The 27,365-nt window shown below is 29.0% G+C and overlaps 1 protein-coding gene and 1 pseudogene across 1 annotated transcript; one reads left to right on the plus strand and one right to left on the minus strand.

The window, feature by feature from the left end:
* Window positions 1–481: 481 nt before the first annotated feature.
* Window positions 482–3,131, plus strand: LOC113382782 (annotated as a pseudogene).
* Window positions 3,132–9,950: 6,819 nt separating this feature from the next.
* LOC113383607 (mitochondrial ribonuclease P catalytic subunit-like) lies at window positions 9,951–21,585 on the minus strand. Its single transcript, XM_026621859.1, is given in 11 exon segments — window positions 9,951–10,004; window positions 14,827–14,984; window positions 15,811–16,006; window positions 16,200–16,336; window positions 16,696–16,945; window positions 17,429–17,686; window positions 18,317–18,504; window positions 18,856–18,904; window positions 19,928–20,120; window positions 20,123–20,203; window positions 21,579–21,585. Coding segments are annotated over 10 exon segments (1,497 nt in total). The 3' UTR covers window positions 9,951–10,004; window positions 14,827–14,846.
* Window positions 21,586–27,365: the final 5,780 nt, after the last annotated feature.

Here is a 27,365-nt window from a genome sequence, read left to right on the forward strand (position 1 = left end):
ATTCTGTGCATTGTATAAATGTAAAATGATTCATCCATATTTAAGATAATCAAAGCACCATGAACTTGAAGGCACTTCTACGTTCGTATATAAAACACTTAGTAAAACATATTAAAATCACTTTGTTAAAACTTAACTTTAGCAAACGTAAACATACATTGATAAGATATGGCAGTGAACCGCCAAAACAATTCTCGAGCAATCTGATTTTCAAAGCTGCCAACTGCTTGTCAAAAAAAATTCGCAGACTTTTCAAATCGTTAGAGTAGCAAATGCATTTATAAAGTACAAGAACTTTTAGCAAGTATAACATAATGCTTAATTTATTATAATTTGTAATATTATTCAAAATAAGGAGAAGAACGTTTTTTATCTTGTCAACATTTTGGGCTGCAGGTTCAGGGTTTACATTCCTATCTATGGTCTATGGTTTGGTTTCGCGCGTCGTGTTACCATACATTTCGTAATCATATTCTATGTTTCAAACTTCAAACTGAACGAAATTAACGTACTTGACGGGTAGTTGTCAATATTGAAAATAAAATAATCGGTTAAAGTGCATAATATTAAAATGAAAACAACAAAGAATGGTCAAAAAACCCCAAAGCAAATAAAATTAAATACAAATGGATCAAATTCTACCAAAGACCCTGTTCAAGCTTATTGCAGACTACGGCCCATGAAAAATGAGTCTGAAGAGTCCTGTTTAAAACTAGTGTCCCAATCGTCTGTTCTATTATCACCACCAACAACTGCAGTGAATTATCGAGCGAACTTTAAAGAAGTTAAGTACAAATTCAGACGCGTCTTTGATGCTGACATAGGCCAAAATGAAATATTCAATGAAGTCGCTCGTCCGTTAGTGGAGAATTTAGTAAGAGGTCGCAATGGGCTTCTATTTACTTACGGAGTTACAGGCAGTGGTAAGACTTACACAATGGTCGGTGATAAACAGAACCCTGGTCTTATGCAGCGTAGTATTGATGTCATATTTAAGACTATTGCTAACAATCATGCAAAGAAATTTATATTCAAGCCAGATAAGTTAAATGGTTTTGATGTTCAATCCGAAGCTGATGCCTGTGCTGAGAGGCATGCAGAATTGTCTAGCAAATATTCGAAAACTCCCAAACGGTGTAACTCTGACTTGGAAACACCTGTTATTACTGAAGATCTCTCTGTAGTTGAAGGAGTAGACGATGATAATATTTACTCAGTATTTGTTACTTTTGCTGAGATATATAATAATAGCATATATGATTTGCTAGAGGAAAGTGCTAATAAAGATCAGCGTAGCCTGCAAAACAGAATGATACGTGAAGATGGTGCTAAGAATATGTATTTGCATGGGATTACTGAAATTGAATGCAAAAGTACTGAGGAGGCTGTTGAAATATTTAACAGGGGACTGAGGCGTAAAAGGATGGGTTGTACTAATATGAATTCAGAGAGCTCACGCAGTCACTCTGTTTTTACAATTCGATTGGTGCAGGCACCAACTGATCAATCTGGAGAAAATGTAATCCAAGAGAAAAGAGTAGTTTGCATTTCTCAATTATCTTTAGTAGACTTGGCAGGAAGTGAACGAGCTGTGCGCACAAAGAATTCCGGAACTCGATTGCGTGAAGCATGTTGCATAAATAATTCTTTAATGACTCTGAGATCTTGTCTGGACATACTGCGTGAAAATCAAATGACTGGAAGTAACAAAATAGTGCCATACAGGGACTCAAAATTAACCCATTTATTTAAAAACTTTTTTGATGGAGAAGGTCAAGTGAAAATGATCATTTGTGTGAATCCAAGAGCTGAAGATTATGATGAAACACTGCAAGTTATGAAGTTTGCTGAAATGACTCAGGAAGTGCAAGTATCTCGTGCTATGACATTTAAAGTGGATAATGGTTTAACACCTGGACGTAGGAAGGCTAACAGGGAAATCAAACAGGCTCTGATTAACATGAAAGAAGCAGTAGCAGCTGTAGATTTAGGATTGGTATATAATTTGGGTACCTTTCCTATTGTTGACTGGGCTAATCCACCTTCAGATGGCGTAATTTCTTTAAAAAGTTACTTAGAGAGAAGAATGGCAAAAAGAGCCGAGTTATTGATTGATGTAGCTAAGAAAGAAGAAAAGCTACGCAGCCATATATTGAACACAGAAAGAGAACGACTCGCTTTGAAAACTGAAGTACGTTCCCTCAAAACTATACTCCTGGAAGAGCGACTAAAAATAACTTCTCTTGAAGAGAAAATTATTTTATATGAGGAACAGATACATACATTAAAGTCACAGTTACTTGAGAAAGAATCCATGTGCAGACATCATGTTCAAGAAATTAATGAGAAGGCTTTATTGTTGAACCAAAATATGATCGAAAAAGAAAAGCAAGAGAGAGTGTTTCAGCACAAAATTGCATTGGAGACTGAGAAAATGTCTAAGGATCATGAAATAAAATTGAAGAAACAACGTGCTGCCTTGAGAAATGAACTTAAAACCAAAACACAAAAAATTCGAATGGCTTCTAAAATTTTGGATAACAACAAATTTTTAATAGGATCACAACAATCAGAAGATAGTGCAAGCAGTGTAGAATCATATCGTACTCCGAGAAAAGCAGCTGCTCCTGTTTTGCAAGCTGCAACCCATAATGTCCAGCATTCAAAAAGAGGGGTTGCTGTGGCGAATTCAAGACATAGAAGATCTCGTTCTGCTGATTGCGAAGTATGGTTGGAACATCGAGGGCCACATGCAGTTCCTTTGGGAACTGTTATGCAACCTATGATGCGCAAACGCAAGAGCGTAACTAAGCTAACAGATGTCAAAGATGTCGCTAACATGAAGACATCTAAGTACTGTCTATTTTCCCAAGAGCAGGATTCTGGTGGGGAGTTGGAAACGCGACTGTATAAGGGTGATGTTATACCCTCTTGCGGAGGAGGCGCTCAAGTTATATTTAATGATGTAGAACTATTAAAACAATGCTCACCAAAATCATCGCCAACACGCAAGCGGATTAACGAACAATCAATTCAAGATCTAGAAACTGTCGAATCTAGGTGTTCAGTAGCCATTGAAGGCAACAAGAAAGCTCGTATTCCGTAGTTTAGAGTAACTATAAAGTTTTTAAGCCCAAATTGAATAATTTTATGTAATAATTTAGTTCAGTCTTAAACTATAAAGTTTTTAAGTTCAAATTGAATAATTTTATATAATAATTTTGTTCAGTTTTAAACTATAAAGTTTTTAAGTTCAAATTGAATAATTTTATATAATAACTTATGTAATAAAAAGAATATAGAATAAATGTTTGATAAACTTAAGAGATTTGCCTTCAAAATATTAATTTTTTCAGGGAGAGGGGCTTTGTGCAGCGTTCTAAATAAAATAGTACATATTACTTTAATTCTTATTTATTTTTGGTCGTTTATACTTGTTTTTTTTTTTCCTTTCTGGGTACTATAACACATGAAAAAAACAGTGTATTTTTTTAACTAAAAAAGTACACTGTGTGTGTGCATGTGTGGAGACAATTTTTCGTTGACGATTTCGGGCGTATGGATGAACCGATTTGAAAAATTCGAAAAACAATCGATTCCTATTGATAGGGAGATGTGCAGTTTAGCTTTTGGCAAAGACAAGCCCAGCCTTTACGGAGATACGAAGCAAAGAGAGCAGAAAATAGAAACCAAGTTATTGAGAGAACGGAGTATCCGATTTGAATGATACAAAAAACATTCTGCTTGTGTTGGCAAAACTATTGTTTTTGAAAAAACAATTTATTTAATTTTTTTCCAAAAAAAATGATTATTTCTGGCTTAAGTTCTGAAGCTCAGTTATATACTTCAAATAAATTATTTTAAGTTTGTAATTCAATTGATATAATTTTTATAAATATTAGACAATGTTACATAATCTATTTGAAAACATATGATATTCATCGATCATTTCGTTACGGTATGGGAAGATTCAATTTGCCCTAAGGCACGATGCCATACTCATACAGCATTAGTTATTATACATTTCCAGTGAACTCATGATGACTTGAAAATGAGATAAAAATAAGAAAATAAGACGTTATTATAATTGACTAGCAAACCCGACGAACTCTGTTTCGCCACCAGATGTTTTCTTCAAAGATGAAGAAATTTTTTGTTTGTTTTATATTTGAAAAGGCAAAATTTGATTTTATTATATAACAGTCATGAATTTATTTCGATTACAAAAATGAAGTGTTTTTTAGTTGAACTTCTCTAAGTAAATGAAAGTGAATCCGCAAATTATCCGTTTCATTAAAGTGCTCTTCGGTAAACCACATTTTTTGTTTTTTGGTCTGACGTTAACACAAACAAAGCGGATGGTTTTCCAACTCGTGAACAGGCAACGTATAACTGCCCATGTGAAAAACAATGATTTTGTAAGTAATCTATTTGACATTTATCCCGCAAACACTAAGGGATTGGCCTTGCGACTTGTTATTGCGAACGCAAGGCGAACTGGAAATTGCATTCGTTTGAAGTCAAACGGAAGACCAGTCGGAATCATTGGTATGTCACCAAATCGCTAGCAATTTTTGATTGAGTGGTGAAATTCAGTGCGGGTACATCATTATTCTTTGCGGAAAGAATTGCTCATTGACTTGACCAAGCATAATTCTGATAATTCTCACTAATGTCATTACTCGAATTTTTAATTACGGTGCGTGAAGTTCCAGCAATTTGCATTAAGGCACGATGCCATGCACCACTAATTTTCTTAGCTATAAACCTTGCGGAGCCCGAGACCTTTCCAACGAATGCAAAATTGTCAAAATCGGTTCGTGCGTTCTGGAGTTATTTCGTCAGGAAGGAAAACCCGACTTATTTTTATATATATAGAAGAAGAAGATAATTGATAAAAAAAACTTTACTATGCGAAGAACGGCATTATTCAAGTGGCCCATGTCTGTCCACAAATAGCGGCCCACTTCTATCTAGAAACGTCTAGAAATTTTGCATATGCATCCCACAAAAACACAATGTAAACAATCGGCAAAAATCATTCTGCATTTCAAATGATTATATGTTTAATATAGCATATTTACTTGAATTTTTCACGTGATAATTCGATAACAAATCAAGTAAGAGCGTACCCGGATAAAAATAACTTTCTCGACGAAATTCTTAGCGCGTTTCTTTGTACAATGCGAAGGTGATTTTGCTTTTGCTTTTTAAAATTGAGCAAGTATCAAAATATGATAAACGTGTGCGCGGTTCGACATACATGTCACTAGTCTTAAGGTTGTTTGAGTGGCCCCCTCTAACCTGTGGCCCACGCCTGTCCACCGCACCCTAATATTTTTATGTCTGTTCTTAAATTTATTGTATTTGGAATCATAGACCTTATAATTGAAATTGTATAAGGTCTATGATTTGGAATAGTTTTCTTATTAATATTGTTTCTGTAAACAAACTCTTTTCAAGGTATGTGTATTTTAAGAGACTTGTTTTATAATTACGTACGTTTACGTTTTAATTACGTAATTTAACTAAATTACATTAGCCGAATTATATTTAAACTAATGGATGAGTAAATGAAATTTATTCCTAATCAAATGATGACAATATTTACACAAATTTTCAATAATTAAAAATCTGCGAAGCCTCTGAAACGCGAGACGACGCCGTTGACAACGGCGATAACAGTTATTTTAATCTTAAGAAGACCTCGTTTGTTGTGTTCAGATAGTTACTGTAAAACATATACAAAACTGTATTTTTCACTTTTTTGTATTAAAAATATAAGTTTGAAATGAAACTGATATGATAAGATCAGGCGTTTCCAATTAATACTGCTTCGAGCCAATCGGCCATTCTATCAGACACTGTCAGCATGAATCTTTGCATGGCTCCCAATTGAGCTACTGGTGTATTCCTGCTGGGTTTAGTCTCGTGCAAAATTTCTGCGACTAGGCCAAGTACCAAATCGGAAATATCTTCAACCGATTTTGTTGCCATCAAAGCCTTTTATTAAAAAAAACATTTTTTTAGAATCTAATTAGAATATGATTAGGTGATTGAGCTATTTTGAAAATGAATCTGAAATATTATATAAACAGAAAAATATTGTTGACACATTATCTGATTTGTGTATTCTAGTTCCTCCCCCCGAAATATAAAACACATACTTACACACACATATATATGTAGAAGTTGATATTAAAACTGTTCGATATTCATCTCCGTTAAACCATTCTTTCGTTCAAGTTTAGATTGAAATTTCGAATAAGAAAATTTAACTCTCCCATTTATAAACTTCCGGTAGGGTAAGTTATTGGAATCGTCCAAAAATCGAAATTAAACTTTTTGCATATCTTCACGCTTTGAAGGTTTCTGAACAATTATACATACCTTAGAAAAATCGACGTGTGTGTGTATGTATGGATACAATTGTTCGCCCACATTTTCGGGCGCACGGATCAACCGATTTGAATGGTTCAAAATATATTCGATTCCTATTGATACGGAGATGTACTGATTAGTTTTTGGCAAAGGCAGGTCCAGCCGTTTCGGAGATACGGAGCAAAGAATGTAGAAAATAAAAATCGTGTTTTTGAGAGAACCGAGCGTCCAATTTGAACAATTTAATTCGTAATGATGGGGATTCCCAGAAAAATCCCCCCTCGAGAAGTGGTGATTAGATTTTTGCAAAGGCAGGCCTTGCCATTTCGTAGATATGGAGCTAAATATTAAAAAAAAATTGCAGTTTGCATCTGACTTGAAATATTCAAAAAACTTTCTGCTTGTGTTGACGAAACGATTGCTTTTGGGGAAAAACTTTTTAATTTTTTTTTTAATTTTCAAAACATATTTTTTTCTACTAAATTTTATTCTTTGAATATTACATTGTGTTACGGGAAGTTCGAGCAATTTGCCCTAAGGCATCATACACCACAAGTTTTCATTTAAAATTATAATAAATAAATTAAACTAGTATATTTTACCTTGGCGATTTTTACCTGTCTGCCTTCATCGTTCATTATAAACGTTGCTAATTTTTGGGCCATTTCTGCTGAAAACTCATCTAGCCATCTTTGCCGTTCCAGGGCTTGTTCCAGCTCGACCTATTGACAACCAAAATGATAAGGACGAATATTTAATAAACAGACCATCATAATTATAAAATTAAGATTCTAAAATTCAAAAACACAACAAATAAAATTTGAATGTCCAAAAAACTTTGTTAGAATGATGGATGGCAATGATATTGATGAAAAATTATATTAAAAATATAATTTGTGTCATATTAATAAAATTTTGTAGTAATAAAATTAAATATTTTAAGATTATCCAATCATTATTGATAAAATACACTGAACGACTATGAGCAAAACGCGTACACACAGATCGTCAAGGATGTCTAAAGGCGCGGTTCGTAGAAAAGGGTTAATACAGTAATTGCTATAAATATTTACCCGCTCTAGTTTCTTCAAAAGTTCTTTATTGTCCTCCGAAATTCTTTGAAAATATTGCTCTATCTCTCTGTTTGAGAACAAAATTAGTTGATACATACTATTTAAGATCAGCTTTGGTATTCACAATTATTCACTTACTTTTGATTGGTATCGTTTCTCTTCTTCATCACAGATGTAAACTTGTCGGCTTTGTTTTTCCTGGATTGAACTGCCAAATTGGAATTAAATATTGGTCTATCAGCATCTCTGATTTGCTTCTCAATTATAGGGCTAGTAATTCCAGTTTTATTCTTAGGAGACATAGATTTATATTCATCATTTTTAATATTTGGAGTTAGTGGAGTTGGTGTTTTACTATCCTCGACTTTTGTCTCCGTCTCAGTTTTAGGCTTTGGAGAAGCAACTACCGATTTGACAATTGTTTCAATAATTTGTTCAGGCACGTGTTTAGAACATGATGGTTCCACTTTCGTATCAGTTTTTGGAACTATGCATTTAGGTTCAGTCCATGGGTCGTATCGAGAAGGTGGTTTCGGTTCGAAACGAGAGGCAGTTTTATTCGGTTTTGTCCCAAACTGAGATCTGTTGCTATTACTTTGAAGTGGTTTTTGTTTAGGTTGGTTAGAGGATTTCGGCCGAACACTATTATGACTGGATTGCTTCTGAGTATTTGCCGATTGTTTCGATTGACTCGGTGGCGATTGCGCTTTAGTTTGAGGTAATCGTTGGGTTTCCGCGTTTGTTCGCACATTTTCTGTAGTTTTCGGTCTTACTATTACGATTGTTTCCTGCTCTGTAGATCTATTACTTGTTTGCTTTGAACATGCACTTGTCTCTTCTTTTTGACTGGATTGTGTCGAAATTTCTTTTAAATTCTGCTGTGTGTTTATTATCTGTTCTTTATGATGCAACCGGTTCAATAAATTTATCAATTCCGCTTTTGCTTGATTTTCATCCATATATTTACGACTACTGTTGTCATCGATCAGTGGCATTTCTTTAGGAACTTTATATGAAACCATATTTGGATCAGCTTGGTGCACATTTTCGTTATTGGTTTTATTTCTCATTCGCAATTTATCATCCGTGTGTGGTTTTTCTTGTAATATGTTAGATTTTTTCAGCTTCATATCAGCACCTTGATGGTTATCATGAACATTTTGTGTTGCATGTTCATTGCCTTGTTTCTGGTGTGCAACGTTTGAATTATGGGCTGCTCTCTGTGTCATGTTTGATTTTGCAGAACTTAAATTACCACTTGCTTTTAATTGTGCCGTTTTAACCAAATGATTTTGTTGTTTAGTATTGTTCACTATCAATGGTGCTTTTTCCATTGGTTTTGCGTCATTATGCTGAGAAATACTTGAAATTATTATCGTTGTTCCAGCGTTTTGATCTCTTGATAATAAATCATTGTCTTGAAAATTGAATTCTTGTTTAGGATCTTCGATGATTCTGGATTTCAATTCAAAAAGCACAGGATGCGGTTCAAAATTTGCTAAACTTACAGATTTAGTTTCCTCGCCACTAGGCAAATGTTCAATGTTGTCACTTCTAGGATTCAAAGGAAGAATGGGCCATTTTGGTTCAATATGATCTTCTGAAACCTGTTGGAAGCGGTGTTCGACAATTGGCTCCAACTTAGCTAGGACTGGCCTGGATAGAAATCTAGCCTGATCTTTTCTCTTTTCATGGCTTGGCTTTTGAACTTGCCCAACTCGTTTCCCAAAAACTATTAATTATTAAAGAGGTTTAACATGTTATAACAAAACATATAATATTTAAAATTATTCCTATAATGGCCTCGGTTTGTCAATTAAACCTGATCACTTAATATTTTATTAAAATTTGGACAAATTGAATCATTCGTCTGATATTTCTCCAAAATTGCTTGACCCTTGCCTAATAAAAAATATCGCGGTCGATTACCTTAAATTTTCTTTACAAATTATTTTTATAGTAAAAGAAAACAAATCAAGTCATAAAGGAATTAGAATTTTATAAACTCGTATAATTTTTCAAAAGATCAAAAAAAAGCTCACATACGTACACTTTTACCCAATTTGGTCTCAAACGATTGAGAGAAACTTGAAACGTTGAGAAAACCTAAAATGAGCAAACCGGATTTTAAGGCAAAAACAAACTTTTTCTGAGGAAAATTAATAATAGAAATTGGAAGAAGGATGGATATATTATCTAGTGCAAATCTGTTTCGGTTCAAAAATTATTATTACCTCCTCTCCTTAGCAACCGATTTGCATAGACCGATGATATGCCCATCAACTGTTTATTTGATAAAAAATGTGTTATGACATTTTGCTCTCTATTATATGCTCTCAGCCTAGCATCCAAATCCTTGGTGACCAAGAACTCCTCGGATGCAATGTTCCGGGAAGACATACTTTCAAAATATACGTAAAACTCATAAGTAACAAATGTTAATTTAAAAGTAAAGTATAGTTTTGATTATTTCCTGGACATCTCAACTTTCTTATATCCGGTTGCTGGTGAAAACATTTTAAAAATCATTTATTTGTGGTCTTTAGCTTTCTGTAAAAGAAAATAAATTACTATATATATTCTATAACAACGTAGCTTATAATTCACAAATTATATTCGGATCATAAACATAAACTAGCCAGAGAGCGACTGACCTGACTTAGTTTATTGCGGTTAAATTGCTAAATTTTTAACCACTTGTTAATTTTTTTGACAATCTTTATCAAAAATTTACCAGAAAAAACTTTCAATGTTAACTTTCGAACACTTTTTTGAATTTTCAAAATTATTTCAGAATTTTTGACGAACACGTGTTCAATTTTTTTTGTATTTATCTGGTAATTATAAAGAAACCACTTTACCGGTCACAAAACTAATTAACGCCAGCCTTTATCGGATTTTAAGTTTTAGGAATCGGTGCAGCCATTTTTGAAAACACGAAATTTGACGATAGGTCAAATTTTGGCTCACGCTCACATACATTCACAAATACTATATCAAATTTCGGTGTCAAACGATTCAGAACAACGCTGAAAAATAATATAAAACTAGCAAAAATGCCGCTGATCAATATTTCTGTTCTGATCAGAAATTGCAACTGATCAATACTTCTAATCTGATCAGAAATTGCCACTGATCAATATTTCTGATATGATCAGAAATTGCCACTGATCAATATTTTTGATCTGATCAGAAATTGCAACTGATCAATATTTCTAATCTGATCAGAAATTGCCACTGATCAATATTTCTAATCTGATCAGAAATTGCCACTGATCAATATTTCTGATCTGATCAGAAATTGCCACTGATCAATATTTCTGATCTCATCAAAAATTGTCACTGATCAATATTTCTGATCTGATCAGAAATTGCCACTGCGATCAATATTTCTGATCTGATCAGAAATTGTCAATGATCAATATTTCTAATCTGATCAGAAATTGCCACTGATCAATATTTCTAATCTGATCAGAAATTGCCACTGATCAATATTTCTGATCTGATCAGAAATTGCAATAACTGATCAATACTTCTAATCTGATCAGAAATTGCCACTGATCAATATTTCTGATCTCATCAAAAATTGTCACTGATCAATATTTCTGATCTGATCAGAAATTGCCACTGCGATCAATATTTCTGATCTGATCAGAAATTGTCAATGATCAATATTTCTAATCTGATCAGAAATTGCCACTGATCAATATTTCTGATCTGATCAGAAATTGCCACTGATCAATATTTCTGATCTGATCAGAAATTGGCACTGATAAATATTTCTGATCCAATAAAAATTTTATTCATTTAAATTTGGCGAGAAAATGTGACTATGATGATCCTTCATTTATCAGTTTTTAACATTGTATTTAAGGTATTATACTTTCACTTCGTGTTTTCTTAAAACTCAGGGTTTCAGGAAAAAATCTGAATCGATTTCACAAAAATTCATTTACATTTAGCTCATAAGAGTAAATTTACTTAATTTTTCATCAAAAATAATTACTCTATACCAATGTGCCATGCGAAAATTATACCATTAACTACCCATATGCTGTTTAGGCTATTTAGCTTAAAGTTAGTTTGTTTTATTCTGAATAGAAAAGATAAGTTCAAAACGTCTGATAGAAAAGTTTATATGATTGTTAAATTTCCCTTTAAATTCAATAACTAACAACATCTATCAAATAACGATTAAACAAATATTTAAAAAGGCTCACCTAAGCAGAATTCATTCCTGTTTTTAAAATGTAATAAATTTTTTTGATTTTTAACAAAAATTTTGACAATTAGAACATGATAAAATACTTGAATTTTGAATACTGTTTTGACATTGTGATTTTGACAAAAGCTTTATTTGAGTCATAGTTTTCTAAATTTATTGTGTGTAAATATTTAAGATTTGTATTCATCTAAATTAAAATTACTTAAATTAAGTGTGAAATTTACTTTTCATATTACACAATGCAGGTTCTTGTATTTCACAACGGTTTACCTTATTCGAACAGGTAGATCTATAGATAATAATGAAAGATAAATATTAATTTACGATATAATTATACAATAAATTAATTTTCTGCATTAACTTAAACCATCAGTTAAATTAATTATTAATGCGCTAGTTATTCAGTATTATTATTCAATTTAATATAAAAAGTTATTACAACTGTTTTTATATTCAAAATGGCAAAAATGATATCAGTAATTGTTTGATGGATTTCCTAGATATCAAAAATTAAAAATGAAGTTACATACTTAATTTCTTAATACTATGTATGTCTAATAATGATTTAATTTTTATTTTTGGCTTATTTTAACACATACATTATAAATTTCAATAATAAATTTTTTTTCCTATAGGAATGAAATATAGAAGAATAGTACTGCCCAAAAGAGGTTAATTATTGTATATTGTTAAAATAAATTTAATAGTAATTTAAAATAATTCGATTCTTCGATTATTTAAAATAAATCGATAATTCGATTATTTAAAATAAATCGATAATTCGATTATTTAAAATGATTCGATTAATCGATATCTGCAATCACATTAAACAATATTGAACAAAATCTTGATAAAAATTATTTACAGAAACGCAACAAAACTTGATTCCATATGAAGCAAACAGCAGTTTGCAATGAAAGAGTAAAATGTGAATGAATTTTCTGCAAAATTTGCATCAAGAACAAGATTTTAATTCTCAATCCTTTTTGATCCATTGCAACCCCGATAAGAATTCGTCTTCAAATGGATACTGTTCGAGCAAAATTGGATGAACTTCAAGTAAGATCTGTATCAATGAAAAAGTTTGCAAAAAAATTATTTGTAATTATATTCAGAAAACCGTAGAAAATTTGAAAATCCTGTTCAATTTTCTATAACATCAGTTGACTGAAACATTATGGATCGTTCAATGCAGATTTATTACAATTATTTACCCCCTGTCAGCAAAAGTAAGCAAACCTCTTACCCCCTACCCCCATGCTTACGTAAACATTTTGCAATTAATGTAAAAAAATAAAAATACTCCCTATGACGTAATCATCATCCAGACTCCCCTGCCCTCTAGGTCAACCCAAAATAAGCAAATCAACAACCCTCCCGCCCCCCTATAGTGCTTACGTAATACTTGAACGGCCCCTTATGACTTGGTCAATAATAATTTGTATTTGTCCAAATATCTTTATTGGTCACCAAATGCCCATTTTAGAACTTTTTCCTCTGTATCTTCGAAACCGCTAGTCCTGCCTTCCTCAAAAACTAATCATTTGTCAACACAAGCAAAATGGTTGTTGCATAGATTGTTGGTTCATTTAAATCAGTTGATCGTGCTCTCATAGACAAAAATTGTATCCGCATATACATATTCAGACATACTATACACTCGCAAACAAACATCCATTTTTTTCTAAGGTATATTAAAATGCTGAGAAGTCTTTGAAATGTAAAAATATCTAAAACTAGTGGTGTATGGCATCGTGCCTTAAGGCAAATTGCTGGTTCTTCCCGTACCAAAAATTATTTTTTTTAAAAAAGATTAATTTTTTTTAAACTTAAAAAAAAATTAGATTCTTGAGAAATTTTTAATTTTTGAAAAAAATTGCCTTTTTTGGATAAAATTTTACTTTTTATTTTGAAATATTTTGAATTTTTTTAAGCAATCGAAGCGCGTAAGCGCCGCTTCGCCGTCTAATGGACAAACGATGTTACAGAACCCATAGAAATGTAAACAAAATTGATACACATTATTAAAATCTTCATAAAATATCTTATAATTTGATGTGCATATGTCTAATGATAATTTTTTACCACCTATTTTTTTCACTTTTTCTACTATACCTCCGAAACCGCTAAACCTGCGTTCCGAAAAACTTAATCAGTTCTTCATCTTGTCAATACAAGTCAAATGTTTTTTGAACTATTAAAATCGGACGCTTCGTTCTCTTAAAAGCTGAATTACCGTTTTTGACACTTTTTGCCCCGTATCTTCGAAACGGCCAGACCTGCCTGAGCCAAAAACTAGTTGTACAAAACTGACAAAAGATAGTCCTCATCGAGATAAATCAAATGGCTTTTAAATTTCTGAAATCGGTTCAGACGTTTTTAAGAACACGTCGATGAAAGGTCTAATTTTGACAAATGGCAATAGAACGATACTAATGTTTGCAAACTTTGACAAATTTTTAAAGCTAAACGAGTTGTCGTAGGACCGTAACATTTTAGTATGATCTAGAAGACTATGGTATCTACCGTCAAAAAAATAATAATAAGAATTTTTTTTCAACACTTTATTACAAGAAAACGAAATTAGAATAGATTTTAATAATTTTGTCTTTATTTTATAGACTTGGTATCATAACAACGGCGGTTGGAGACAAATTTCAGAAAACGCCTATCAATCTTTACCGCCAGTAGTAAGATCTGTATTTTCAGAGACAATGACATCAATTGTGAATTACATCAATTTTACTTATGATTATCTAAATACTCTCGTTAGAAATGCCCGAAGAGAAGAAGAAAATAATGATTCATAAAGATAAAATAAAATAGTTATTGTTAATAGTTATTAAAATGTGCTTTTTATATGTGTACCGATTCATTTATTTTATAGAACCATCGTGACTTTATGAGGGAAATTTATATTGATTTCCCTTTATTAATTTTCGTAAGCAATTTATAAACTATAAATTTGCTGAAGATATATGATCTAATATTTTTCTTATTATATGTCCTTATTTTCTTAATTTTTAACATATACATAATATATAAATTTTATGATTCTATTGACAAATTTTATTTATATAAATAATATTCAAACATCATCTTAAATAATATTCATTTATATAGTTAATAATAAAATCTCTAGTTAACCTGATCAGTCGTGACATTCTCTAAGTTTTTGCTCTTAAGCATATCCATTCCTGCGGCAGGTCTAAGAAATAGTTAGTGTTTGGTTTGTATTCCTCAACAATAGGAATGTGCCATCCATTATCATTTTTTTGTGCACTGGGAAGATACTTCAATGGAGGCTGAAAGAAAAATGAAAAAAATGTAATAATTGAATAATTTATTTCATTGTCCTTAAAATAAAAAAAATAGATTAACTAAATACATGTTAATTAAACAAATGTATAAAATAGGTAAAATAGAATGACAATAAGTACAAATGATGCAGCAGCTTAAATTTACAATTTATTAATATATTGCAAACCAAAAACCAGCTTCTTTAAAAGAACTATAACTGATAATTATATATATATTTCATAATTAATCCAAGAAATAAATTAATTGCTAAAATTTTAATATTGATTGTGAGAGAAATAATATTAATTGTGAGAAAATTAATATTAGCTTCTAGAAGTTTATGTTTTTGCCAGAAAAAACAATTTACTAATTTTACATTGTGTCGATGGTTTAAATCATTCTGAATGGTTTGCTACCAAAATTGGAAAGCAATGGAATTAATATGGAAACAGTGTGCATATGAATGTGAGCCAAAGTTCGACTTTTTGTTGACGTTTTCTCAAACAGGTAAAATATGCATTAAAAATTTAAATAAGTGATACCTAGTTGTTATTAACTGAAATACTATAAAACATACAAATTTTTAGTTTGTACAAATTTTTAATTTGTGTAAAATTATAATTTTACATGGCAGTATTGAAAAATGAAATAGATGAAAAATAAAATTCTTCAAGAGAAGAGAACAATTTCTTTTTGTTAAAAATAATGTCAGAAGAAGCTTCAGTATTTACAATAATAAGAGAAAAATAATAGTTTTACCAATAATTTGTAAAAACAACTCAAATAATTCTTTCAATTAATAATATTAAATCATAAAAAAGCAAGATTTACCGTTAATATAATTGTTCCATTATTATTATATCTCTCAATTTGATATTGACAACTTAGCTGCCACTTCTTAAATGTCTCTCTTAATTCTGAGTCTTCCAAAAGAAATCTGTGACCACGCATCAAATCACGTGATACAATAATAGTCTTAGGGCCACTAGAAATTGCAGCTTGTAACAAAAATAAATCATCAAAGGATCTGGAATCATAAGCAGGACAAAAATAGTTTATATCTTATAAATAAATATATTATACTAGACACTTTATGTAGTAAATATAACATAACTTATCAACTAGCATTAAAACACATGCTAATTGGTTACTATTTACTAGGTTTGGGTAATTGAATGCTAATTTATTACTATTTAAAAAACATGATATTAGGAACTTACAAGTCTTCTGTTAGAAATACATGTGCCTTCTGTTGTAAATATTTTAATTTACCAGGAGACCATTTTATCATGTGTTTTCTTCCAAGAACCAAAACGTTCTTCCCAAGATCGGTGAAATGTTGAACAACATTTGTCAGCTATAATAGAAATTTATAATTATTATAAATTATATATACATATAGTTTTAATTATGAAAAATTAATTATGATTAAAACCTTGATAAAGCTAATTACATGGTTATTATAATACTTACACAATTAAATACTATACTTTACAAATAAATATTTATGATTTTTGATTCACATTGATAAAAATGATTGATAACTGATTTAGTTTTTAGTTAATATTTAATGATAAACTTTATGATGGCTTATAGAACTCACATGCCAGTGATAATTAGTTAAAATATGTAGTTACTCCCATTACCCTACATATTCACAAAAAAACTGAGGTTCAAGAATTTTAAACTTACTAACAAAAATATTTATATACTCACAATGTTGGCCAACTCATTGTACTTCTTCTTTCCTGAACAAAAAGCAACATTTAGACCATCTATAACCACATCATATGGAGCAGTCTGTTTGATCATGGTCCGAAAATTCTCTAATTCTGTTGGGTTCGACCTCACAAATACATCTTTTCTTATTAATACACGATTCAAAAATTCCTTTTGTAACTTTTTGAAATCCTTGACCAATACTTTTATAGGTGCCAATTTTTCTTTGCATGCTTTGCAATTTGAACTGTAATTAGTAGAACCATAAAATAAATAACTAATAAATAAAATAAACAAAATGTTATTGATAAATGATAGATAAATATTTCATAAAAAAAACATTAATATAAAAGAAAATTATTTGTTATGTACTCTATGAAATATCACTATCTTATTTGCTCCACTTTCTAGCATTAAATAAAACCTTTAAACTATATTTATAAAAATACCCAATCGATAATCAAATCAACTTGTTCATATCAAATATTTCTTGACAAATCAAATTAACAGATTTCAATTATGAATGTGATTTAAAAAATATTTAGTAACTGTTATAACAGAGTAGTAATTTTAATAATTAACAATCAAAGTATTAAATCTTACAATATAAGATTCCTATAGTTAAAACTGATTTCATAATTATGAGCACACAATTTTGTTATTCAATCATAGATTTCTAAAAAAATCCTTACTTAAAAATAGTTTATATTTAAAATAAATAATTATTTACCCTTGAACAACTTTTGAAATATTTCCTGTCCATCCAATTTTTTCGAAAGCATTTACAAATTTCATACCTACATCTTTAGAAACTCTAATATCATTATCTGCTATAATTTTAAGCATTTTTTCTAAATCTTGCAGTAAGATTTCACTTTTATTATGTTGTTCAAAATTTCTCAAGCAATAGTTTATCCACGATTCATATACAGAACATGTAGGTTGTCTATCCATTTGTAACATTTCATCAAAAAGATTCCAACCTATTCTGAAACATTTTGAATAAATTTTAATTGTTAAATAAAATTAAATTAGTACTTGCACAACAATTTTAATTTGAAAGCTCATTCTCAAGAAAATATTTTAAAACATAACGATGAATACAAATAATGGAAAGATACATTATTAAATATAATACCGTTTATCGAAACATGTAATAAACTATTATTTTTCATCTAAAAAAAGTCAATAAAATTGTTATGATAATGTTTCTTCAGATAAATAATTTCAATCTATTATATAAATTTTTTAAATAAATTGATTAATCTTTCAAAATTATCAAATTTAAATTCATTGGAAAATAACAAGTAAAAAAATTAAAAGTTTTGATGCTAAAAACTTTCCTCTTAAGATAATATTAGTTTAATGATTTTTTACTTTTATAAATTTTACTAGAAATGAAATAAAAGCTAATTAAAAAAATTTATGATTTTTGTCATCAAAAATATCTTAAATAAAACAAAAAAATGAACTACAAGCTTTAAGAAATGCAAAGCTTTGTCATTAGTCATAAAATGCAAAAAATAATAAAAAAAAAATCTAGTTAATAATTTAAATAGAATGAATAAAATAATATGCATTTCAAAAGAATGAGTATTAGCATTTTGATAAATCTTACTCAATTTCACTGTTATTAAATGCTGTACTAACGATAATACTATATATTTGGCATTTTGGTTTTGAGGTGATTTTTATCATATCAAGAATTTTGAGGCTTTCTTTCCATCTTTCAGTTAGCACCAAACCATGAATAACATTGCTTCCATTAACAAAATCTAAAGTTCCAAGCTTTAATAGCTTTTCACACTGAAATAATTAGAAAACTATCACTATGTATATATATATATACAGAGCCGGTCCTGCCTTGCATGCGATGCATGCAAAAATGCGGGCGCACGCCTTAGGGGGCGCCAAAACGAGGTTCGGAAATGAGATTTATAATATATTATTTTTTATTTTTTTTAATATAAAATCTAGAATACTTAATAGATTATAATAAACAATCCAACTTAACTATGAGTCATAAAAGGCATATTCAGTTTGCAATGTGATATCAATAGAAACAATTAACCAAATAATAACTCTGCAAATTTGTAAATTATTGTTCTGCTTATTGTTTAATGTACTCTTAAATTTTTTTCTTCGTTTAAAGTTAACGTGGAATCGAAAAAGAAAATATTTAGTGTTCAATCCCGTAAGAGCAAACCTACAAAAGTTTAAATTAATTATTGAGCGTTAATGATGAAAAATAGCAAGCTGATTTAGTTAAAATGGAACTTGTTAAAGAAAATGAAAAATGGGGAGTCAGTCCTCAAAAACTGGCTTGTTTATTCCGAAAAATTGTATTTTAACTTTTGTTTTTGTTGCAAACATATCACATCTGATGAACTTTGAACGTTGAAGTCATGCGTGGTTTGGTTTATGGAGCAAATATGAAAAATGAAAGCAAAATGTACTTAGGAACAAAAATCTTTAAGATTTTTTTACACATAATTTAATTATTAACTATGCAGAAATAATAAAGATACAAATATAATTTGTTTGTTTCAGTATAGTTAAGGGAATATGTAATTTCTTTGTATCTTTTACTAATCTTTACTAACACTTTAAAAAGTTTAACTTTAAAATAACAATCTGATACTCTGAATATGATGGGAAAGTAAAGCTGAATACAATTTGGCCCTTACGATACCAATAAGGAGAAGTTTAATTCAATTTTAGATATTATAAATAATGATAAAATAAACTAAAATAAAATTTAATTTAAAACATGGAATATGAGTGTTATGTCTTCTTTTGCTCTTTTGTCGTGATAGGCTCTTTAGAACAAATCGCATAATAAATAAGTTAAATGTTTCAAAATCACAAATATTAATATAATTATGTTAGATTAAAAAATATTGATTATGATCACCCGCGAATAGCCCCGAGTTTTTAAATAAATTTAAAATCAATGTATTTTATACGCTTTTAGACTATATCTAATTTTTTGTGTACTAAAGTGTGTGTACAAAAATCTAGAATGATTAAAAATAATTTAAAAAATAAAGTAAATGTTTATATAATTTCAATGAAAAATTGTTAAAGCAGTTAAAATTATTGGTTGGGGGGGGGGGCGCTAGAACAAATCTTGCATGCGGGCGCTGAGGACCCCAGGACCGGCCCTGTATATATATATATATATATTATATATATATAAAATTTAATAAAAACAAAATCAAACTCTTACCATCCCAAAATTGATGCAATTTCTTCTGGAGGAACATCTTTATTCTCATAATGGTTATGATAAGATTTCAATATCTTACCGATAGTGGCAAAATTGGGATTGATATTATGTGCTTTCAAATAATTAACATAAGACTTTGTTAAATTTAAGTTTTTACTGCAAAAGCCAAGGACTATTGCATCGATATTATTTTATCAATCATTGTTTTTTGTCCTAAGACTACATTGCGCAATTCATCCCATTGCTTATTATCTGGAATTGACTCAAATTTTTCGACTAAAAACCAACTTGTTCATGGTGTCCATTATCATTTGAACTGACTTTAGTAGTATATTGTTACTTTTATAGATACTACCTAGAAAAAATAATGAAAAAGTAATGCAATATTGAATGACTTATGAAAAGTAAATGTATTTTATATAGTAATATATAATTAAATAATTATCTGACGAGTTGATTATTGTAAACTTAAATTTACATATTCTGTGCAAATCAATCACAATTTTATTATAGTCTCAGATCATTGATCTATTTCATCATCATGAACTTTCAAGAACAAAAGTAAATGTTGATGTTTTGAGACAAAAATATACTTTTCAGCTTTTAAATATGTTACTGAAATTTGAATAGTTACTGAACATTTAAAATTAAGACACAAAATTCATATGTATTTTTTTGATAACTCTGAACGATTACTAACTGACTCAATTCAAAACTCATTTAGTACTGTTTAAAAAACTTTGTATCGAGAATATGAACAACACATTTAGGAAAATGTTTGATGAATTACAAAATATATTTAAATCATACAAGGTATTTTGGCACAGTTTTTCTTAGAATTATCAGTGAGAATATTTCAATCAAAAAGAATTAAATTAGTAGAATATTGAAGAATCATAAAGGTATTTAACATTCTTGTGAATCAGACCAGGGTTTATGAATTAAATTTCTGAACTCAAAACTAATCGATTAATATTATATTAGATCCAGTAAACTTTGCAAAAGTAAAATGGATTTATAGCTTATTTATTCTATAAATATAAGTACCGGTGCCCACAAATCTTTGTGCATGTGGTTTAATGTTATTTTGTTTAATTTCAAACAATATACATCTTGAAAATCCTTGCACAATTCTGGAATACATATTAAAATTAAAAAGACAATAAAAACAATGTATTAAACACTAGAGACAATTCATTTTTTAGAAAAATATATACATGTGAATACATTTTATTGTGTTTGATTTTGACATATCTTAACCAATTTTTAACCTCAAAAATAACACGTTCTTAGTTTTGGCGGGTGTTTTGAAAATGATTCACAATATGAAACTTTTCCTCAAAATGTATGTACACTTACAATAATAATCAAAACTAGAACGTAAAAATAGGTATAACCATAATTTTCAAATTATTAATTAATAAATGCATTAATAAAATAGAAATATCTTATTTAAAAAAAATATAATATAAAGCAATCAATAATAAAGGGTTTAGAGGAGAAAGAGCCATTTCTATTTTATTAATAAATATAATAAATTATGCAACCTCGAATTATTAAGCTGTGTGCTCAAATATTCAATATTTATGACAAAGTTAATGCTGCATCTTTGATGTCCACATCTTGAAATATAAAAAAAAAAAATATTTACTAGCCATGTTTATGAACATGTACATATGCACTATCATATTGCCCACAAATTAATTTACAAATTGCTTCTTTCATTATAACTTTTTAATAAATTGTTACTGAAATCATAATCATTTTTTCAATTACAAATTTAAAAGATACAAAGCTATATTTATTCAAATTACTATATTTTGTACTTGACATTTTGTCTCCAAGCATTTTGATTATGTTAGATACACACAAATATTTATAACTAAATATATATATTTCACTGGTATTTGTTCTGTTTGATATAGTTTTTGTTAACAAGTGCAATATTGTAATACACTATTTATTAAAATATACTGCCTATATATAACACAATAAATACATTACAAAAAGGAAAATCATTTAATAAACAATGAGTATTATAAAATTACTTAAAGTTTAAGCAAGTAAATCGATAATGGATGACCATTTTTAAAAGAGTTTCATAATAATATTTACAAAAAGATAATAAAATATTTGGTATTAAAAGTCTTATTATTGCATCTAGCAAACCTAAACCATCTATTGTGACAAATATTAACTTCTAAAATTCCCCATATTAAACTAAACATGCAAGACAAATTTGTGTTCCGTTATTTCATCAAAGAAATAATACTTTATCAATCTTTGTAATTTACTTGGACACATGTTTATATACTAAAAAGTTGGCCCCAATACATATAGCTACACCGAGAGTAATTGCTGCATACCTGTAAAAACTATAAAAAAACATTATTATAAACTGTTTTTTAAACCATAATTTTAGAACACTGACTAACAGGCATCTGATATTTCTATTATTACAAATATATTACAATTTTAAGTTACTTACTTTTGTTGTAAGTCAGCTTTTAGGGCATCATATGTGGAGGATTTAGATGGTTTTTCTTCAAGGGTCCCGATTAAATACTTCTGCATTATTTTTCTGCAAACATAATAAAATTCTTGAATTATTCAATATAATTTCTTTTCATTAAATATTAGTACTAATTAATTAATTAGCTCTCTTTTGTCATATTTTAAAGAAGATATTGAAATTGTTATTTTTTATTCATGTAGACCAGTGGTCGCAAACTTTTTTAATCATTTTACCCAAAATATTTTTGTATAAATTGATATTATGGCAAAAAATAAAAAAAATGCTTCTTTATAGCATCATGATAATTTTGTAGTAAATATTAAATTAAATTAAATAGTAAATAAAGCTATAAAAATTCCATGAAGTATTCCACCGAATACTTACAGACAGAAACCAATATTCATTCACTAAACAAATAATTAAAATAGAGAAATGCAAATTAATACACAAAATGAAATATAACAGAATTAAAACAAGTACAACAATAGACATAAATCAAGATATACATGAACACTACACTAGACAACACGAACATTTTCACATTGCACATAATAGAAAGAAGAAATTAAGAGAAAATGTGATATCAAGCGCAAGTAAAATACCAGTAACAACAATTACTTCAAAAGAAAATAAATTTTATAAAGAAATTGATTGAATGAAAAACATTGAATAGATATTTAAAGATAGTTTAATTATAATAATTATTTTATTATTATATATTGAAATAGACAAATGATATGTATATATAAAATATGAAATTGCTTCATAATCTCTCATATTATTAAATATTATATCAATAAATAAAAAAAAAAAATAATTTTTAATTTGAATTTTACTGAATCTGACTTATTATTGGTGCACAGATGTAACAAATGCAGTAAGAACCAATTAAAAATATATACTATTTACAAAAAAAATTCTATTTTTACCCATTTGGTGTAATTTACCCGACTGCTGACCCAGACAGACTTACATGTTCTGAACAAGACCATAATAGTCAAAAAAATGTATAATTTTATGAATGTATAAAGTAGATTTTTTGAAGATATTATACTCATGAAAATTGAAAAAATAAAAAATTATATTATTACTATTAAATAAATATTATTTAAATATTATAACTCACTTAGCTCAGGGCTGTGTCCAATATCATCGAATTCTTTCGTTCCATCCGTACCACCATTGTCAAGAAGTATCTCTGGTCCACCAGGATGCTGCAAAAATGCTTGATTTAATAATATTCCATAAAAATTAATAAAATTTTATAAAAACATGTTTTAACCTCCTCTTGTAGGCAGTGACATCGTATACTTTATTGTGTATAGCTATCCACAAACTTTCTGCTGTGTTATGTTTCTTCTTGACATCCATAGTATACGATTTTAAATTCGACATTTTGGCAGTAGTTTTATTAAACAATTTTAAGTAGAAGTCACCAAATTGTTTCTCGGGAATGAATGAAGAAAGACCAATGTCGGCGGTGTCCTGTTACATGTCAGTTTGACATTTACGAGAGAGTTTTTTATAGGTTGGTTGCATTGACATCCGCGTTGCCAAATATGTAAAAATTTAAGAGTTCCGTTTGTTTCAAATGTTACTTTGAAATGGACAACGTGATCAACCGCAAATTAAATTTGTTAATCAATCTTTGGTGTATTTTGAAATTAATAATTTTTAACATATAATATTAATATATAGAAGTGAGAAAGAATTTTATAATAACTCTTGAATTTATTCCAAATAAGTAAATATTTTGAAACATTTTTTGAAATGATCATTTCAAAATGAAATTACAAAAATATAACTACCATTTTTTTTCATAAAATATTTTTGCAATATATATCAATAAATTACAAATATTGAAATTAAGTTAGTTTTTACTTCATGGGCGAGGTGAAATGGAAAGACCAAAAGGCAATTAGATTCAATGTCACATTTTCAATTTTGAAAAGATTTCACGATATAATAGCTATATTATTCAACCAATGCAAAATATAAATTTTTTGGGTAAATTTTTCACTGCATATAAAATTGATCCATTATTTCGTCATAAATATTCATCATCAGAGTTGGAATAGTTATTATTAACTTTCCGTAAGGTAAGTTATAGTAATGAGCCGAAAATCGAAAATAATTTTTTTTGCATATCTTCACGTTTTGAAGGTTTCTGAACATTTTGGCATATCTTAATTTTTGACCACGTTTTCGGGCTCACGGATCAACCGATTTGAATGGTTAAAAAACATTCGATTCCTATTGATAGGGAGAATGCTGATTAGTTTTTGGCAAAGGCAAGTCCAGCCGTTACGGATATACAGTGCAAAGAGTGCAGAAAATAGAAATCGAGTTTTTGAGAGAACGGAGCATCCGATTTGAATGATCTAAAAAACATTCACTTTGTAGTGATGGGGAAAAGTGGTGATTAGTTTTTGGCAAAAGCAGGTCCAGCCGTTTTGAAGATACGGAGCTAAATGTACAAAAATGGCAGTTTTGAGAGAACTAAGTATCTGATTTGAATGATTCAAAAAACTTTCTGCTGTTTTGACAAAATAATTGCTTCTGGAAGAAAAAATTGTTTCAATTTTTTTTGTATATCGAAAATAATTCAAATTTTAATTTTAATTCTGGCTAAAATTCTAAAGACCATTTACATACTTTAAATAACTAATTTTAACTTTGTAGTTCAGTTTATATAACTCTTATAAATAAATATTAGTGCAATGCAACATTATTTTTAATAATCTATTTGATAACATTTAATATTCTTCGAACATTTCGTTACGCTGCGGTAAGTTCCAGCAATTTGCCTCAAGGCACGATGCCATACACCACTAGTTTAATTTATCTGTTGTATTTCCTATTTACTTATTACTTATTACTATTTCTATTACCATTTTTCATTTTATTGTTTACAGTAAAATGCCCACACTTTTATATAGATAACAAAAATGATAAGTCGTAAAAATCAAGATGATGACTGGTTATACATCTTTTCTTCTATTTTCAAAAATTGTTGTTCAAAAATTTTAACTTTATTTGTTTTTCAGTTATCAGTGGTCGACCTTTTTACCAGCGGAACCTCAAGCCCTTTTTTACCCTATCAATTTTTTTCATTCAGTTAAGATGAGAAAAAATGAAATATTTTCGAAAAAAGCCAAACATATATGCATATGCGTACTATAAACATATGTATATTCGTCAAAATTTGGATACATGCATGTATTACCATGTTAATATATTAATAAATGGACTTTGAAAATTTCGATAAAATGTGTTTGGAATTTTTTTGAACAACTCATTTTGATAGTTTCAAATATTGGCAGTATTTTGGTAAAAGCAGAAAATATTTGTAACTGCATTTTTACATAGTCTAAACTTCTGCATCACAAAATTTCAATACCAAAATAATTAATATCATTAAAATTGCAAGTATTCTAAAAATATATATATTAATTAATTTGATCTGTCTAATATTTGTTACAAAAATTAAAGTTTTAACTGAATTAAAAGTGAGTGCATTCTGGTAATAAATTTAATTTTTTTTATGATAATATTTGTTTTATGAATCAAATTATCAGAAACAAAGTCATATTTAACTTGTAATAAATCAAGCAAAAACTACACGCGTGCGATATGAATTTAACAATCCGTGTTAAGGTAGAATTGAAAGATAATTTTGTAAGAAAACATGTGGTTCTTGTTCTTTTTAAAGAAGAAAAAATATTTTATAACATTTATTTGTGTATACATTTGTTGATATAAATATATAAATGTTAAGAATATCCATTATTAATAAACCTATTTTGAGGTTTTAAAAATAAAAGGGTCAGAAAAAACTATGTGTAGACCCGTCCCGAAAACAAATTTTGACCAGGATAAATATCGATATCAAATTCTATTTCAGGAATGGTGGACCAGTATTTTTTACAATGGAATTTTTAATTATAGCCCTTATAGAGTGAACCCCATTAATTCATTAAAAACGTTAACATTTTTTCCTTAATATATTATTATACGAAAAAACTTTTCTTCGTACATATGTTAATTGTTATCCATATTGTAAAATAATTGTATTTTTAAGTCCTCTTGGAACAAATCTGTGGGCTTTTAATATTAAAAAAAAGAAATAAAAGTATTTAAGTAAAAATGGATTTTTTAATATAAAAATAAACTAGCCAGTATATATACAAAATGCATTGGTCTTGAATAGCCAGAATAATACATGACCAATGTTAATGAGGCTACACCAAGCCAATATTTAGCAATATTGGTAAGCAACATTGGTTCCAAATCGCCAGATACATCTGGCCAGGATTAATTAATTACGTGGTATGGTCAATATAGACCAATGTTGGTTTAACTATATGGGCTCAATATAAAAAAATGTTCAATTTTTATGACCAGCCGATATAGGCTTCAAATTTCACCAATGTAGTGAAAGTCAGTCGATCTTGGCCAAAAACTAATAAACACGATGCCCAATATCTTTGAAGCCTTTATTGCATTTTTAAAATTGATTTAGGGTTTTTTGGCTAAAACGTGGATGAATAGATTTGCACGTTTCTGCTTATTACACAGAAACGACTTGGCTGATTACCACAAATAACTGTTAAATATGAGTCCCTAAAGAGTTATATCAAATAACTTTTACTTATTTGTGAAATTGGTGCAAATTTTGGGATGAAAATTTGAGGAATGTTGATCTCTTGAATCGGTTGCAGCAGTTTTTTGAGAAAACGTCGACAATAGATCAAAAAGTCTGCTTACATACAACATTATGCATACATTTACCAAATTTGGTCTCAAAGCTTTCAGAACTACTTGGAACGTAAAGAAAACATAATATTAGCAGATCGGATTTTTGGCGTAAACTATAAAATTTTTCTTCCAAGAATCGAAAAAAATAAACAGGTTTAACAAAAA

Source organism: Ctenocephalides felis, unplaced genomic scaffold, assembly GCF_003426905.1.
Source record: "Ctenocephalides felis isolate EL2017-DRISC unplaced genomic scaffold, ASM342690v1 CF-g0.4_SCAFFOLD_03570, whole genome shotgun sequence".
Taxonomy (NCBI): Eukaryota; Metazoa; Arthropoda; class Insecta; order Siphonaptera; family Pulicidae; genus Ctenocephalides; species Ctenocephalides felis.